At 42.0% G+C, this 12,748-nt stretch overlaps 1 protein-coding gene across 5 annotated transcripts in view; it reads right to left on the bottom strand.

Annotated features, from left to right (window-relative positions):
* The window catches only part of DAO (D-amino acid oxidase), a 142,019-nt gene that overhangs the window by 49,300 nt on the left and 79,971 nt on the right, over positions 1-12,748 (bottom strand). For all 5 annotated transcript variants that reach the window (XM_073582590.1, XM_073582591.1, XM_073582592.1 and 2 more), the window contains 3 exons: positions 5,171-5,383; positions 3,222-3,336; positions 2,509-2,585 (listed from right to left, as the gene is read on the bottom strand). In XM_073582590.1, coding sequence (XP_073438691.1) covers positions 2,509-2,585; positions 3,222-3,336; positions 5,171-5,364 — 386 coding nt within the window. In that variant the 5' untranslated portion in view covers positions 5,365-5,383. The remainder of the gene's footprint in view (positions 1-2,508; positions 2,586-3,221; positions 3,337-5,170; positions 5,384-12,748) is intronic.

The raw sequence follows: 12,748 nt of genomic DNA, 5'->3' as shown, positions 1-12,748 counted from the left end.
CCTTTCTAGGCTATTAATATCTGCCCTCAGTCACTGGCTTTCCCTCTCTGGCGGAGAAAATTGCACGGGAACACGTGCAATTTTTTTCCATGATTATATTCTTTCATTTAACACCTACAGATCCAAAATTTTACACAAACACACTAATAAAATTAGTAGTCACTGCTATATATAAATCTCCCTGAAATACAATGGTTTACTATATGTAAACCATGTCTCCTATCCTGTCGGCTTTTGCAATTATTTTACAGAAGCCGACAAATGAATTAACGGCTATTCTGCTCTCTATCGCATATATACTGTGTGTGTGTATATATATATATATATATATATATATATATATATGTTTGTGTGTATGACACTATATATATGTATATACACTCACTGGCCACTTTATTAGGTACACCATGCTAGTAAGGGGTTGGACCCCCTTTTGCCTTCAGAACTGCCTCAATTCTTCGTGGCAGAGATTCAACAAGGTGCTGGAAGCATTCCTCAGAGATTTTGGACCATATTGACATGATGGCATCACACAGTTGGCGCAGATTTGTCGGCTGCACATCCCTGATGCGAATCTCCCGTTCCACCACATCCCAAAGATGCTCTATTGGATTGAGATCTGGTGACTGAGGAGGCCATTTGAGTACAGTAAACTCATTGTCATGTTCAAGAAACCAATCTGAGATGATTCGAGCTTTATGACATGGCGCATTATCCTGCTGAAAGTAGCCATCAGATGTTGGGTACATTGTGGTCATAAAGAGATGGACATGGTCAGCAACAATACTCAGGTAGGCTGTGGCGTTGCAACGATGCTCAATTGGTACCAAGGGGCCCAAAGAGTGCCCAGAAAAAATTCCCCACACCATGACACCACCACCACCAGCCTGAACCGTTGATACAAGGCAGGATGGATCCATGCTTTCATGTTGTTTACGCCAAATTCTGACCCTACCATCCGAATGTCGCAGCAGAAATCGAGACTCATCAGACCAGGCAACGTTTTTCCAATCTTCTACTGTCCAATTTCGATGAGCTTGTGCAAATTGTAGCCTCAGTTTCCTGTTCTTAGCTGAGAGGAGTGGTACCCAGTGTGGTCTTCTGCTGCTGTAGCCCATCTGCCTCAAAGTTCGACGCACTGTGCGTTCAGAGATGCTCTTCTGCCTACCTTGGTTGTAACGGGTGGCAATTTGAGTCACTGTTGCCTTTCTATCAGCTCGAACCAGTCTGCCCATTCTCCTCTGACCTCTGGCATCAACATGGCATTTCCGGCCACAGAACTGCCGCTCACTGGATTTTTTTTCTTTTTCGGACCATTCTCTGTAAACCCTAGAGATGGTTGTGCGTGAAAATCCCAGTAGATCAGCAGTTTCTGAAATTCTCAGACCAGCCCTTCTGGCACCAACAATCATGCCACGTTCAAAGGCACTCAAATCACCTTTCTTCCCCATACTGATGCTCGGTTTGAACTGCAGGAGATTGTCTTGACCATGTCTACATGCCTAAATGCACTGAGTTGCCGCCATGTGATTGGCTGATTAGAAATTAAGTCTTAACACACAGTTGGACAGGTGTACCTAATAAAGTGGCCAGTGAGTGTATATATATATATATATACACAGTATATATACACACACACCCATACTATGTGTATATATCTTTATCTATTCTATTCAAACCTATTCTATTCTTTACTGTACGCGGCATCTGCCTGCTTTTACTATATCTATCTATATGTATATCTATATACAAACATATATTTATATGTTTTGAAGATTATTTTGTTTTAAAATGATGTGTACAGTTTTTTTTTTACAATGCTATTTTAAGATGAGATTTAACATAGAGAGAACTGCTGTACATAAACGCTCATGTTAAAATCGCATTGCATACGGATTGCATATGCATGTCATACGGATGTTCTGTGGAAAAATTGCATGGAAATCGCATGACACTCGCATAGCACCTGTCCGTTTTTTCGGTCTGGAAATCGGACGGTTATTTTTCTCGCAAATGGGTATGAGACCGGTGTCTGACTCCAGCCTAGCATCCTCTATCATTACGTGAAAAAGGTAGCAGTATTCAGCTTACACGTCCCAGCTTGCAGCATTAAACGACTATCAATCAGCTACTTGGCAAATTGGCGGCCATTTAATTGCCTGTTTCGACAGACAGCAATTGCTGCATGCACTGAATGATCAGTAATAAATCGTTCATCTTACAGATGACAATGTGCTGCCGAGGACGATGATTTTTAAGTCAGCTGAAAAAATAATCTCAGTTTTGCACATTCTGATAATCGTGCTGTGTAAAATAAGGTTCATTCTATATTTATTCATATAATACACAAATATGATAATATATAGATAGATATAAGATAAGAATACATTGTAGAGATGTTTGAGCGGTATGACGCTTGACAGGAATGAGCGAAAGCAAGATATTATAATGTGAAGAATCAATTTTGCTTAGCTATTGGATGCGTTTTTTTTTAGAAGACTAACAAACCTGTATCCAGGAAATAATTCCAATTCTTTAGGTGTAAGGTGTCGAAAGCCAAGGACATCATCTTTCCATGACGGTTCCTGGAAAAATAGAGAACACAGGTGTGACAAACAGCGTAAGATTACATTTTAGACATAAAATATACTATTCTGGCAGGCTCCAGCCACAATTAGTAGAAGGATGGAAGCATACGGTATTATGGAGTTCTGTGCTTACCAGTATGCGGTAAGCTCCTACACGCCCTCTAACGGCGGATCCAGGTAAGCAGAACCATAACCATTTATTAGTGAAATGATCTTGCTGCACAAAAGATCACCATTCTACCATTCTCGGCAGCACATTTTCCGGTGTAAAAAGGAACTGTGCTACCGAGGACAATACGAGCCTTCTGAAATGGTAACCCATAAGCAGTATAATGGTCCCATTCCAACTAATGTGCGTTTTTTTACAATATATAGACACAATCTTCAGTGTGAGCTTCTCGGAGCATTTCCTTTAGCCCCCCATCAAGCAAATGCCATCGATTCCCGAGGCTGATTTTGATTGCAAAATGTGCAGCTTTAGATCAATGGAAAAAAAGAATGCTGTGTGAGCACACCCTTATCCTGTATTAATGCCTCTTGTCCAGTCTTTACATAGAAGAATACATTCATATCCATTATAGCTTTTTTATAAATAACTACAGGAAAAAGCCATAACACTTTCTCATTACGTACCGGTGCTGGTTCTTTTAGCAAATTGTATCCAGACTGCAGAAATAGCCCCATGTCTTGGGCATCCTCAGACTGTACAAATTTTAGCAAATAGTCAAAGGTGTCCTTGCTCCATCGACTTAAAAACAAAAAACATTAAGCATGATAAATACAATGAAACATTTCATATAAAAAAAAACAAGTGATTTTTATACGTAACTAGCTGAAGAGCCCGGCGCTGCCCGGGCATAGTGACTAACTACGGTTAGTTAGAACAAATTATAATGATTATATCTATATATATAAAGCTGAGTGTATAGTCCCACCCACTCCGCATAGCCACATTCACTATAATATCCCACATCATCCCATCAAAGCTACCGGACTATTACCTCTAATATCCCACATCATCCCGTCTGCCATAGCCACCGGACAACTACCACTAATATCCTATATCATCCCGTCACAGCCGCCAGACTACTACCCCTAATATCCCACATCATCCCATCAGCCAGAGCCACCGGACTACTACCCCTAATATCCCACATCATCCCGTCAGCCTGGGACAGAACCAGAGTGCTGAGTGGAATGGCCCTAACTTCCATACTGGGGATCCCTTTAAGAGAGGCCTGGCATCAGAACCAGAGCGCTGAGTGGATTTGCCCTGACTTCCATACCAATGATCCCTTTAATAGAAGCCTGGAGTGAGAATCAGAGCACTGAGGGATTTACCATAACTTCCATACCGGAGATCCCTTTAAGAGAGGCCTGGGGTCAGTACCAAAGCGCAGAGTGGATTTGCCCTCACTTCCATACCGGGGATCCCTTTAAGAGAGGCCTGGCGTTAGAACCAAAGCGCTGGATAGATTTGCCCTGACTTCCATACCAATGATAACTTTAATAGAAGCCTGGGGTCAGAATCAGAGCACTGAGGGATTTGCCCTAACTTCCATACCGGAGATCCCTTTAAGAGAGGCCTGGGGTCAGTACCAAAGCGCAGAGTGGATTTGCCCTGACTTCCGTACCGGGGATCCCTTTAAGAGGGGCCTGAGGTCAGAACCAGAGCGCTTAGTGGAATTGCCCTAACTTCTATACCAACGATCCCTTTAAGAGACCCTGGGTCAAAATCAAAGCACTGGATGGATTTGCCCTGACTTCCATACCAATCATCCCTTTAAGAGGGAAGATGTGCCTATGGGATGGAGGAGATGTGATGGGTATATGGTTACGGGAGGGGGTGATTCATTTCTGTCATGTGCTCGCTGCTCCTTTCTGGGGGGGCAGACAATGGCTGGGAGCTTATGTTTCTGGGGATGCTAGATTTCTCCCACCCCATCTGCAGAGGTGTTGTCGAGTGGAAAATCTGTTGCTCATAGCAAGCAATCACAGCACAGCTTCTTTGAAACAGCTATGGTGAAATGAAAGATGCTTCGTGATTGGTTGGTGATACACACTCACACACATTCAATTTTATATATATATATATATATCTTCTTATACAGTATATCGCTACTAGGACAGCAGATCACTCATACGTGTGAATTCCTTACTTACCTTTCTATTTTCAGTGTAGACGTAAAATGCACTTTTTCCTAAAATTAGAAAAAGCCCCTACAAATAACAAGGGTATTTTGTGGTACTTTATCATTTTAGGTGCTTGGGTTTCTTCAAAACCGCATACTCTCTGTATTTTTTTTGTCTGCTATTTTTCCATACGCTTCTCTAGAGGTCAGAAAGATGTCTAAAAACAAATGTCTAAAAAAATCCAAAATGAGCTTGTATAAAAATATGAAATTCTGAGCGTTTTTTTTTTTTAAATAGGCTTAATAATGCCATTGTCTCATACTTGGTAAATCATATGCACTAAGGAGTAATTGCTACTGCAGGAATAGTTACTAAAATGACACCCATTCTGTGTTTCTAAAAATGAAATAGAGGAATGAGAGGTCAAAAGTAGAGTTAAAAGAACTTACGTCTCCTGCCTGTTTCCATTGTCATATAAATATGGTTGCCACAGGCCTGCTGCTCCATCACTAGTGGTGAGTGGGGTAAACTTGTCTGCATACACCTCAATCTTTAGAGGATGTACTAAATTATGGTACTGGTTGTGAATACATAGGGCTGTGGAGAGTCCAATCACTCCAGCTCCTATTACAGCAACATGCATGTTCCTGGCGATTACTATCCTGCAGGACAAAGCACAGAATAGGTAAATGTTGAAAAATACAGATCCAAAAGCAGAACCTATTTATGTATTACCTGTATTTGTGGTGTCTCTTGAGAATACAGTATTGTGCCATACAAACTGTCTTAAATTATGCAGGAGTATCTAGTAGCTAATGCGCCTTGTAGCCAAACTGAGTTAGTCAGTCAGTAAGTGTGTGACAGTGTGCAGCACAGCCATTTTACATGGGTTCTGCATTTAAAGTTGGACGTACCTAATACAGGAGTGTCCCTGACACCTGTTGCGAAGAAGGATTGCAGACCACAATCAACACCCATAAACCTGCTGTAGACTGTCAATTTTGGGACTGCTGGAGAGAGAGTGGAGGATATCTATGGATACTTAAAGTGATTGTGAACTTCTTCCTAATGTGTACTCGCCTGTGTCATTAGAAAAAGAGATTTCCTGCTAATGAGGGAGTGTGGCTATCTTCTGGGTTAGTAAAACGTGAAAACCATGGGAAATGTATGATTCTTTGGATCAGTACTGCTAGTATATTCCACAAGAGTTAACCGCAACAACCTGCCTGCCCTGCAACCAACAATGATGGATAATTATGTGCACTGTGACAGTAAAGGAATCTGTGTATAATATAGCGTGGCACTACTACAGGGTGCACAAGTAGGTCACCCAAACCAAAGTAAATCGTGACAATAACTTGGCACTCAACTTTAGATGTCCTTAATCAGACGACAAATTTTTATTAATGCAGTCTGTACAACATTTCGGCCTATATGGCCTTCCTCAGTCCAACTGCTTAAAAATTGGTGGATAGGTGATGAAGCTTTGTATCAGCTCATAGTAAAATTCTGTGGTATGGAGTGTAGAAAGTGTGTCGGCTCTCTGTATTAGGACGGTTTCTGTGAATAGGCTCTGTATCAGGCCCCCGCAAATGTGGTGTGCTAATTACCTGTGAATAGGCTTTGTATCACACCCCTTCAAATGCTAGGTTGGTGCGCTAACGTATATAAGGCCCCTGTAATTCATTGGTGATTCGTGGGTATGGGCATGCAGGATGCGGCTTCCACCGCCTGTCTCGTGCATGATCTTAAATTGTGTTTCTCTCCGAAATTCGTTAATAAAGTTTTTCTTGAATGACTACCAGCCTACTCTGATTTTGTTAGAAATATCAACATCATCTAATACCTTCCACCAATATTTAAAAAAGATGTTTGGGTACCTCTAGTAAGGTAGGTGTTATCATGGAATAGAGTGACGCTATGGAAAGTGATTATTGGAGAGGAAAGGATGGTGGTTAACTCATTATGTCATTATGTCAAAGGTGACGTCTTGTAAGTTAGCCATGATGGAGGGTCAGATTTTTGCATGTTGTAGATAACGAGAGGGATGAAGGCGATATTTTTCTACCCAACTGAACTTAGGTGGGAGATATTAATTATACAAGCCTGATGTCACATTGAATAAAACTTATTCTTCATGCCCTGGGGAAATTCAGGGTTGTACCACAGGGGTAGATACTTTGAAGTTCTAAAAGACAGGCCAAACGTTTTCGCCACTGCTTTCCAGGTAGAGATAGTGTCTCTAAATACTATTGAGTGTTGAGCGCGGGAGGTACGGAGGCAATGCAAGAGTGAAGGAGTGCTGTTAAATTTAAAGGATGATCAAAATTAGACTTCAGTGTAAAATCTGAGCAGGTATCAGAACAACCCCTCTTAATAGTGCTTCATAAAAAGGTTTACGCTACCTATGTATGTGGATGATCAGTCTGTTTTCAGGTAACAGAATACATTTGGTGATTTCAATACCCCAGGCTTACAATGTCCTAAGTGCTGGCTATCCCATTTGGCAGAACTTTAGGTCCACTAAACTCACTGGGCATGCAGAGGGTTACATACTGACATCACATGTTCCCAAGTACATCTGATGCCAGCCATTGCTTGTTGTGGACGTTTTACTGAATGAGGTTGGTGCTTAGCCAGCTTCAATGGTGATTTCTCTATTATATGATTTAGCATTCTTGGAATGTTTAATATTAACTCAGCAGTCAGCATAAACCAGCAGCAATAGCAGGAAAAGTATCAGCATTTTCTGTAAACTAATTACAACTCTGAAATATTGGGGAAAGACTACTAATAGTATCTAATTAATAAACAGTGTAAACTAAATATGACAAATTTATCCTAGTGGTTCAGGCTGTTTGATAAATGTGGTTCATCTTTAGTCTGATTAGCCTTAGCTTACACAACCTATCAGTTGTCTTACTTTGTACTACTAATTTGCAGCAAAACATTGGCACAAAATGTCCCATATTAGGCCCTGCTCCATTACCCACTGAGCCACAACCACTTAATAAAAATAATAATTTTATTTCTATAGCGCCGACATATACTGCAGCACTTTATATTTTAGAGGGGACTTGTACAGACAATAAAAGACATTCCAGAATAACAATAATCACATAGATCATAACAAATACCAAGAGGAATGAAGGGCCTGCTTGCAAGCTTACAATCTATGAGGAAAAGGGGAGACAAGGAAGGTGGATGGTAACAATTGCTTTTGTTGTTCGGACCAGCCAAAGTGTAAGAATCGGACATACATGTGATGCTGTATGAACCGATTATCAGCCTATGTATGTAACAGTACAGACACAGAGGGCTAGTAAATGCATAAAGCGTGTGAGAATATGATGCAAGGAATCTGGTTATGGCAAAAGATTTTGAATGGGCAACACAGTTTAGGTTAATGCGTTGAGACGGTAGTCCAGTCTGAACAAATGCGTTTTTCGGGTATGCTTAAAACTGTTGGGATTGGGGATTAATCGTAATAACCTGGGTAGCGCATTCCAAAGAATTGGCGCAGCACGTGAAAAGTCTTGAAGACGGGAGTGGGAGGTTCTGATTATTGAGGATGTCCACCTCAGGTCATCAGCAGAACGAAGGGCACGGATAGGGTGGTAGACTGAGACGAGAGAGGAGATGTATGGTGGTGCTGAGCCATGGAGTGCTTTGTGGGTGAGGGTAATAAGTTTGTACTGGATTCTGGAGTGGATGGGTAGCCAGTGTAATGACTGACACAAGGTAGAGGCATCCATTTAACGATTGGTAAGAAATATGATCCTGGCTTAAGCATTCAAGACAGATTGGAGCGGGGAGAGAGAAGGCACATCTGTTGTGAATTCTCTTTCTGGCTTCCCTCCGGTGATTACTGAAGGTAGTGGAGCTGGTCAGATTGACAGAGGGGTTGCGAGTTCTCTTTCTGGGCTCCCTCTGGAGGTAGTGGAGCTGATCTGATTGACAGAGGCTTGCCACCTGATAATGAGGAAGACGATTGGAGATCTGGGGTTTCTGATTGGGATTTAAGACAGCTGACTCCCTCTATCCCTGCTGGTGATTTTCTTCCTGTGCCTTCTGAGGTCTGATGTCTTCTGCTCTTTCTCTGCATGGTTCAGCTAAGTGGTTCATTTGCTATTCTGTTTGCATTGGATCTGGTTTTGTCCATCTCTGCTTTGTGCGGGTCAGCCAGCTCCGGCTGGGGCTGTGCTGAATTACCGCCCATATGTTACTGCATGTGCCAGTTTGTTTTGTCCCCCGTTATATTGGTCTCTTTTTGCTTTGCTTTCAGAATATACCAGAGTGCTGATATAGTGGGGGTGAAGTCGTGCGACTTCAGTGTTTTTTGTGCATCAGACGTGTTGGACTTTTTGCAGGTTTTTTTGCGTGATTGCAGACAGTGTCTTTCCTTTCTGTCCTGTCTAGTCAGTGTGGGCCCCGACGTTTGCTCAGTCTATTTTTCTGCCTGCATTTGTGTTTTCATCTTGTCTCACTGACAATATATGTTTGGGGGCTATCTATTGCTTTGGGGTCTGCTCCGGGGCAGTTTAGATTTCCCCTTTTTTGCTTTAGGCTTAGTTAGCTCTCCGGCTGTGCCGAGGCGTCTAGGATCATCGTAGGTACGCTCCACGGCTACTGCTAGTTGTGTGGATAGGATCAGGGGTCTACAATCCGCTCAGTTACCAACCTCTCTGGTTTTCTGTGGCTTAGCCTGGGCCTGCTATCCTCCTTGGTGACCCATTCGTAACACACACCCCATTGACAGATATGACACAGAAAATGTCTAAAATACATAATAAATGTAGTGCAAAGCATGTGTAATAGTTTTGGCTAATGTGCTAAAATAGTCACATACTTATATTAATATACGGTAATATATTTCCCCTATTAATAAACTATACATGATTGGTATCTTCATACTCGTACATCCCTATTGTGTTTTTTTCCCTAAAGCCAAGAAAAAAATCCCTTAGGCTAGTTTCACACTAGCATATGGAGGAGCTGCGGAGTGATGTGTAGCTCCTCTGTTTAGCTCCGCCTCCTCGGCATGCTGCCTGAGTACCCCATCTTTAGAATTAGGTACGCAGGCCGTGCTGATGTATGCGGATGCCTTCGCATGTGTCGTTTTGACGGTGTGGCGACGTGTTGCATTTTGGTGCGGTCGCATCCCTCTGCAGCTCCTCCATATGCTAGTGTGAAACTAGCCTTAGATCCTTTCACTCATCAGCAAAATTTCAAGCTCAACCAGGTACTAAAAAAGCAACTGCATTCTATTTTTTTGTCCCATGAGAATGTATTGCCACCTGACTTTGAGCATAATGAGAAAAAAAAAATTGCAAGACCCTTCTCAAGCAGCCAATCCTAACGTCATGCCGGTAGGATACTTGTTCTGTCCAGCCATATAATTGCTGTCTAGAAAGCCTAGTCATTTTTTTTATGTCTCCAATTATTACAGACATTGTATTTTTGTGTGTATTAATCCTTCATATATTTCATGTTGTAAGGTAACAGCACCACCTGCTGCCCGTTTAATGCATAGATTCTAGTTTAATTTGCAGTGTCTTGTGGGAAGTTCCTAGGGCATTGTGGGATTGTTCCTGTTGCATCATGGTCTTATTTATGACACTGTGAAGTGAACAGCAGCCATTATTCCTCCATGTGTCTTAGGAGAAACTACACCATTCGTGTTCTTCATGCTCCTTAAACAGCCTGCTCTAAGCATAGTTGGTAAGCACTATCTAGGTGTTATAATCCTGTGTTTATCAATACGTTTGTTGTACTAAGTAGGTAATCATCAGTTTGTATATTACCTCATGTTACCTGTGTATTGCAGACTATTTGTGTTTCATGCTCTGTGCAGTTACAGTATATATTCTGAAATGCTCCTGTTATTGCATTCTATAGTTTCACCCTTTCCTGTCACATCTGCAATCAATAAAAGAAAGTTATAATTTTACAGCCTCTTTTCTTAAAGAAGACAGGGGGTTTAGCTACATGTCTCATTGCACACCCTGCTAACGTGTATGAGGACAGCATAATACAAGACCTGACAACCCCCTACTACCTGCAACATCTGGGACCCCTCATATGACTAGTAGACTACCTCAAAACATGCTGCAATGTAATGACTGTGGCAGCCTACTAATAAGAAGAGGTGCGGAGATGTTGCATTGCTTTTCTGCAAAATGCCACATTTTGTTGTGGTGTTTTTAAGCAAAAACTGATGTTGGCAGTTGGTTGTAAGCCAATAGGGATATACTAAATCCACTACTGCTTTCTCCTGTGTTGTCTTCCTTCACTGAACTTGCCTTTTTTGTGTCAGCAACTTTTAATTTTTCTAACGCAGCATGATAAAGGTATGGCTTTATTTTTCTCCTATTGTGATATATATAGCTGTCATGTTCGGGGTAAGATGCAGGCTCAGCATCGGAGCCCGCATCTTAGGCCAGGGTCAGACTTGCGTGTGCAATGCGAGTAACTCTCTCACATCTATACCCGGCATTGCCGATGGGGCTGGAGTGTACGGCTGCATAGAAATACATGCAGCCGCACACTCCGGTCCCGAGTGCAAGCGGCAGTGCCGGGTATTAATGCGAGAGACTTGCCCAAGTTTTTCGCATTGCACACGCAAGTCTGACCCTGGCCTTAGTCAGGGACACAACATATGATGTAAATATACATCATGATTAACACATACTAGGGTACATATAGTGAACATGGTAAATAAAAATTCTGAAAAACTATTTTGCAATTTCACTGCATTTGGAATTTTTCCCCCGTCTTCTAGTACACTACATGGTAAAATCGATGAGGTCATGCAAAAGTACAACTAGACCTGCAGAACCTGAAAACCCATCTTTTCATGAAAGCTTACAGCCTGCAATGACCATTCTGCCGCCTCATCACCCCCGACCTTCTGTCTCTTCCCCGCTATCCCGTAGAATGTAAGTCCGCAAGGACAGGGTCCTCTCCCCTCTGTACCAGTCTGTCATTGTAAATTTGTTTACTGTTAATTATATTTATAACTTTGTATGTAACCTCCCGTCTCATGTACAGCACCATGGAATTAATGGTGCTATATAAATAAATAATAATAATAATAAAAAAATCCAGCCCTCACACGGCCATATTGACAGAAATATAAAAAAAAGTTATGGCTCTTGGAAGAAGGGGAGGAAAAAACAAAAACGAAAAATGGCCCAGGGTGAAGGGATTTAAAAAAAAAAAAAATGAAGAAATTTTTATGCCTTTAAAGGGAATCGGTCTCGTGAAAAATGCTATTAACCTGCAGCTATGGAGGTTAATCTTCAAGTTAATAGTGTTTTAAACCACCCGGCGTTAGCACTTAGACCCCCACTGCCAGACGGAAATGAACTTTATTCATCCTGGTAACTCTCAGCTTCCAGCTATAGGGCCGGCGTGGCTTCAGTCAGTGTTCTGTGTATAGAGAGCAGCTGCTGTAACCTCATCCCGGCACTGACTGATAGCCTGTAGTGATGAGCAAATGTGCTTGGACAAGGTGTTATCTGAGCATGCTCGAGAGCGGAGTGTCTTCGACATGCTTTAATAATATGTTCGATTCCCTGCGGCTGAATGTTTTGATAACAAAATGGCAATCCCTGCATGTGTTACAGCTGTCGAACAGCCCAAAGACATGCAGGTGCAGGGACTCAAACATATTTTTCAAGCACGCCGAAGACAATCGGTTAGCACCCGAGCATGCTCGGATAACACGTTCATCATTAATAGCCGGCCCTTATGCTGAGCTGCTGTCAGTCAGTGCCGGGGGCGTAGTAACAGCTGCTGCTCTCTATACACAGAGGGGAGACTGAAGCTGTGCCGGCACCACCTGCACGACTGAGGCCTGATCGCTGTTGGGTTAAATAAAGTTAATCTAAGTATGTGCGCCACTGCAGATTAACCCCATATCTGCAGGTTAATGTTTTTTTTCAAGTAACATGATCTTTTTAAAAAAGGAATGAATTGGAAAAAAAACAGGTTGCATAGAAGAAGTGTGGTTGCAGATAGCAGCT

This window comes from Dendrobates tinctorius, unplaced genomic scaffold (assembly GCF_039654945.1).
Source record: "Dendrobates tinctorius isolate UK_male_01 unplaced genomic scaffold, ASM3965494v1 ptg000073l, whole genome shotgun sequence".
NCBI classification, from domain to species: Eukaryota; Metazoa; Chordata; class Amphibia; order Anura; family Dendrobatidae; genus Dendrobates; species Dendrobates tinctorius.
Note: the sequence above shows the minus strand (reverse complement) of the source record. Positions and strands in the feature narration are given on the sequence as shown.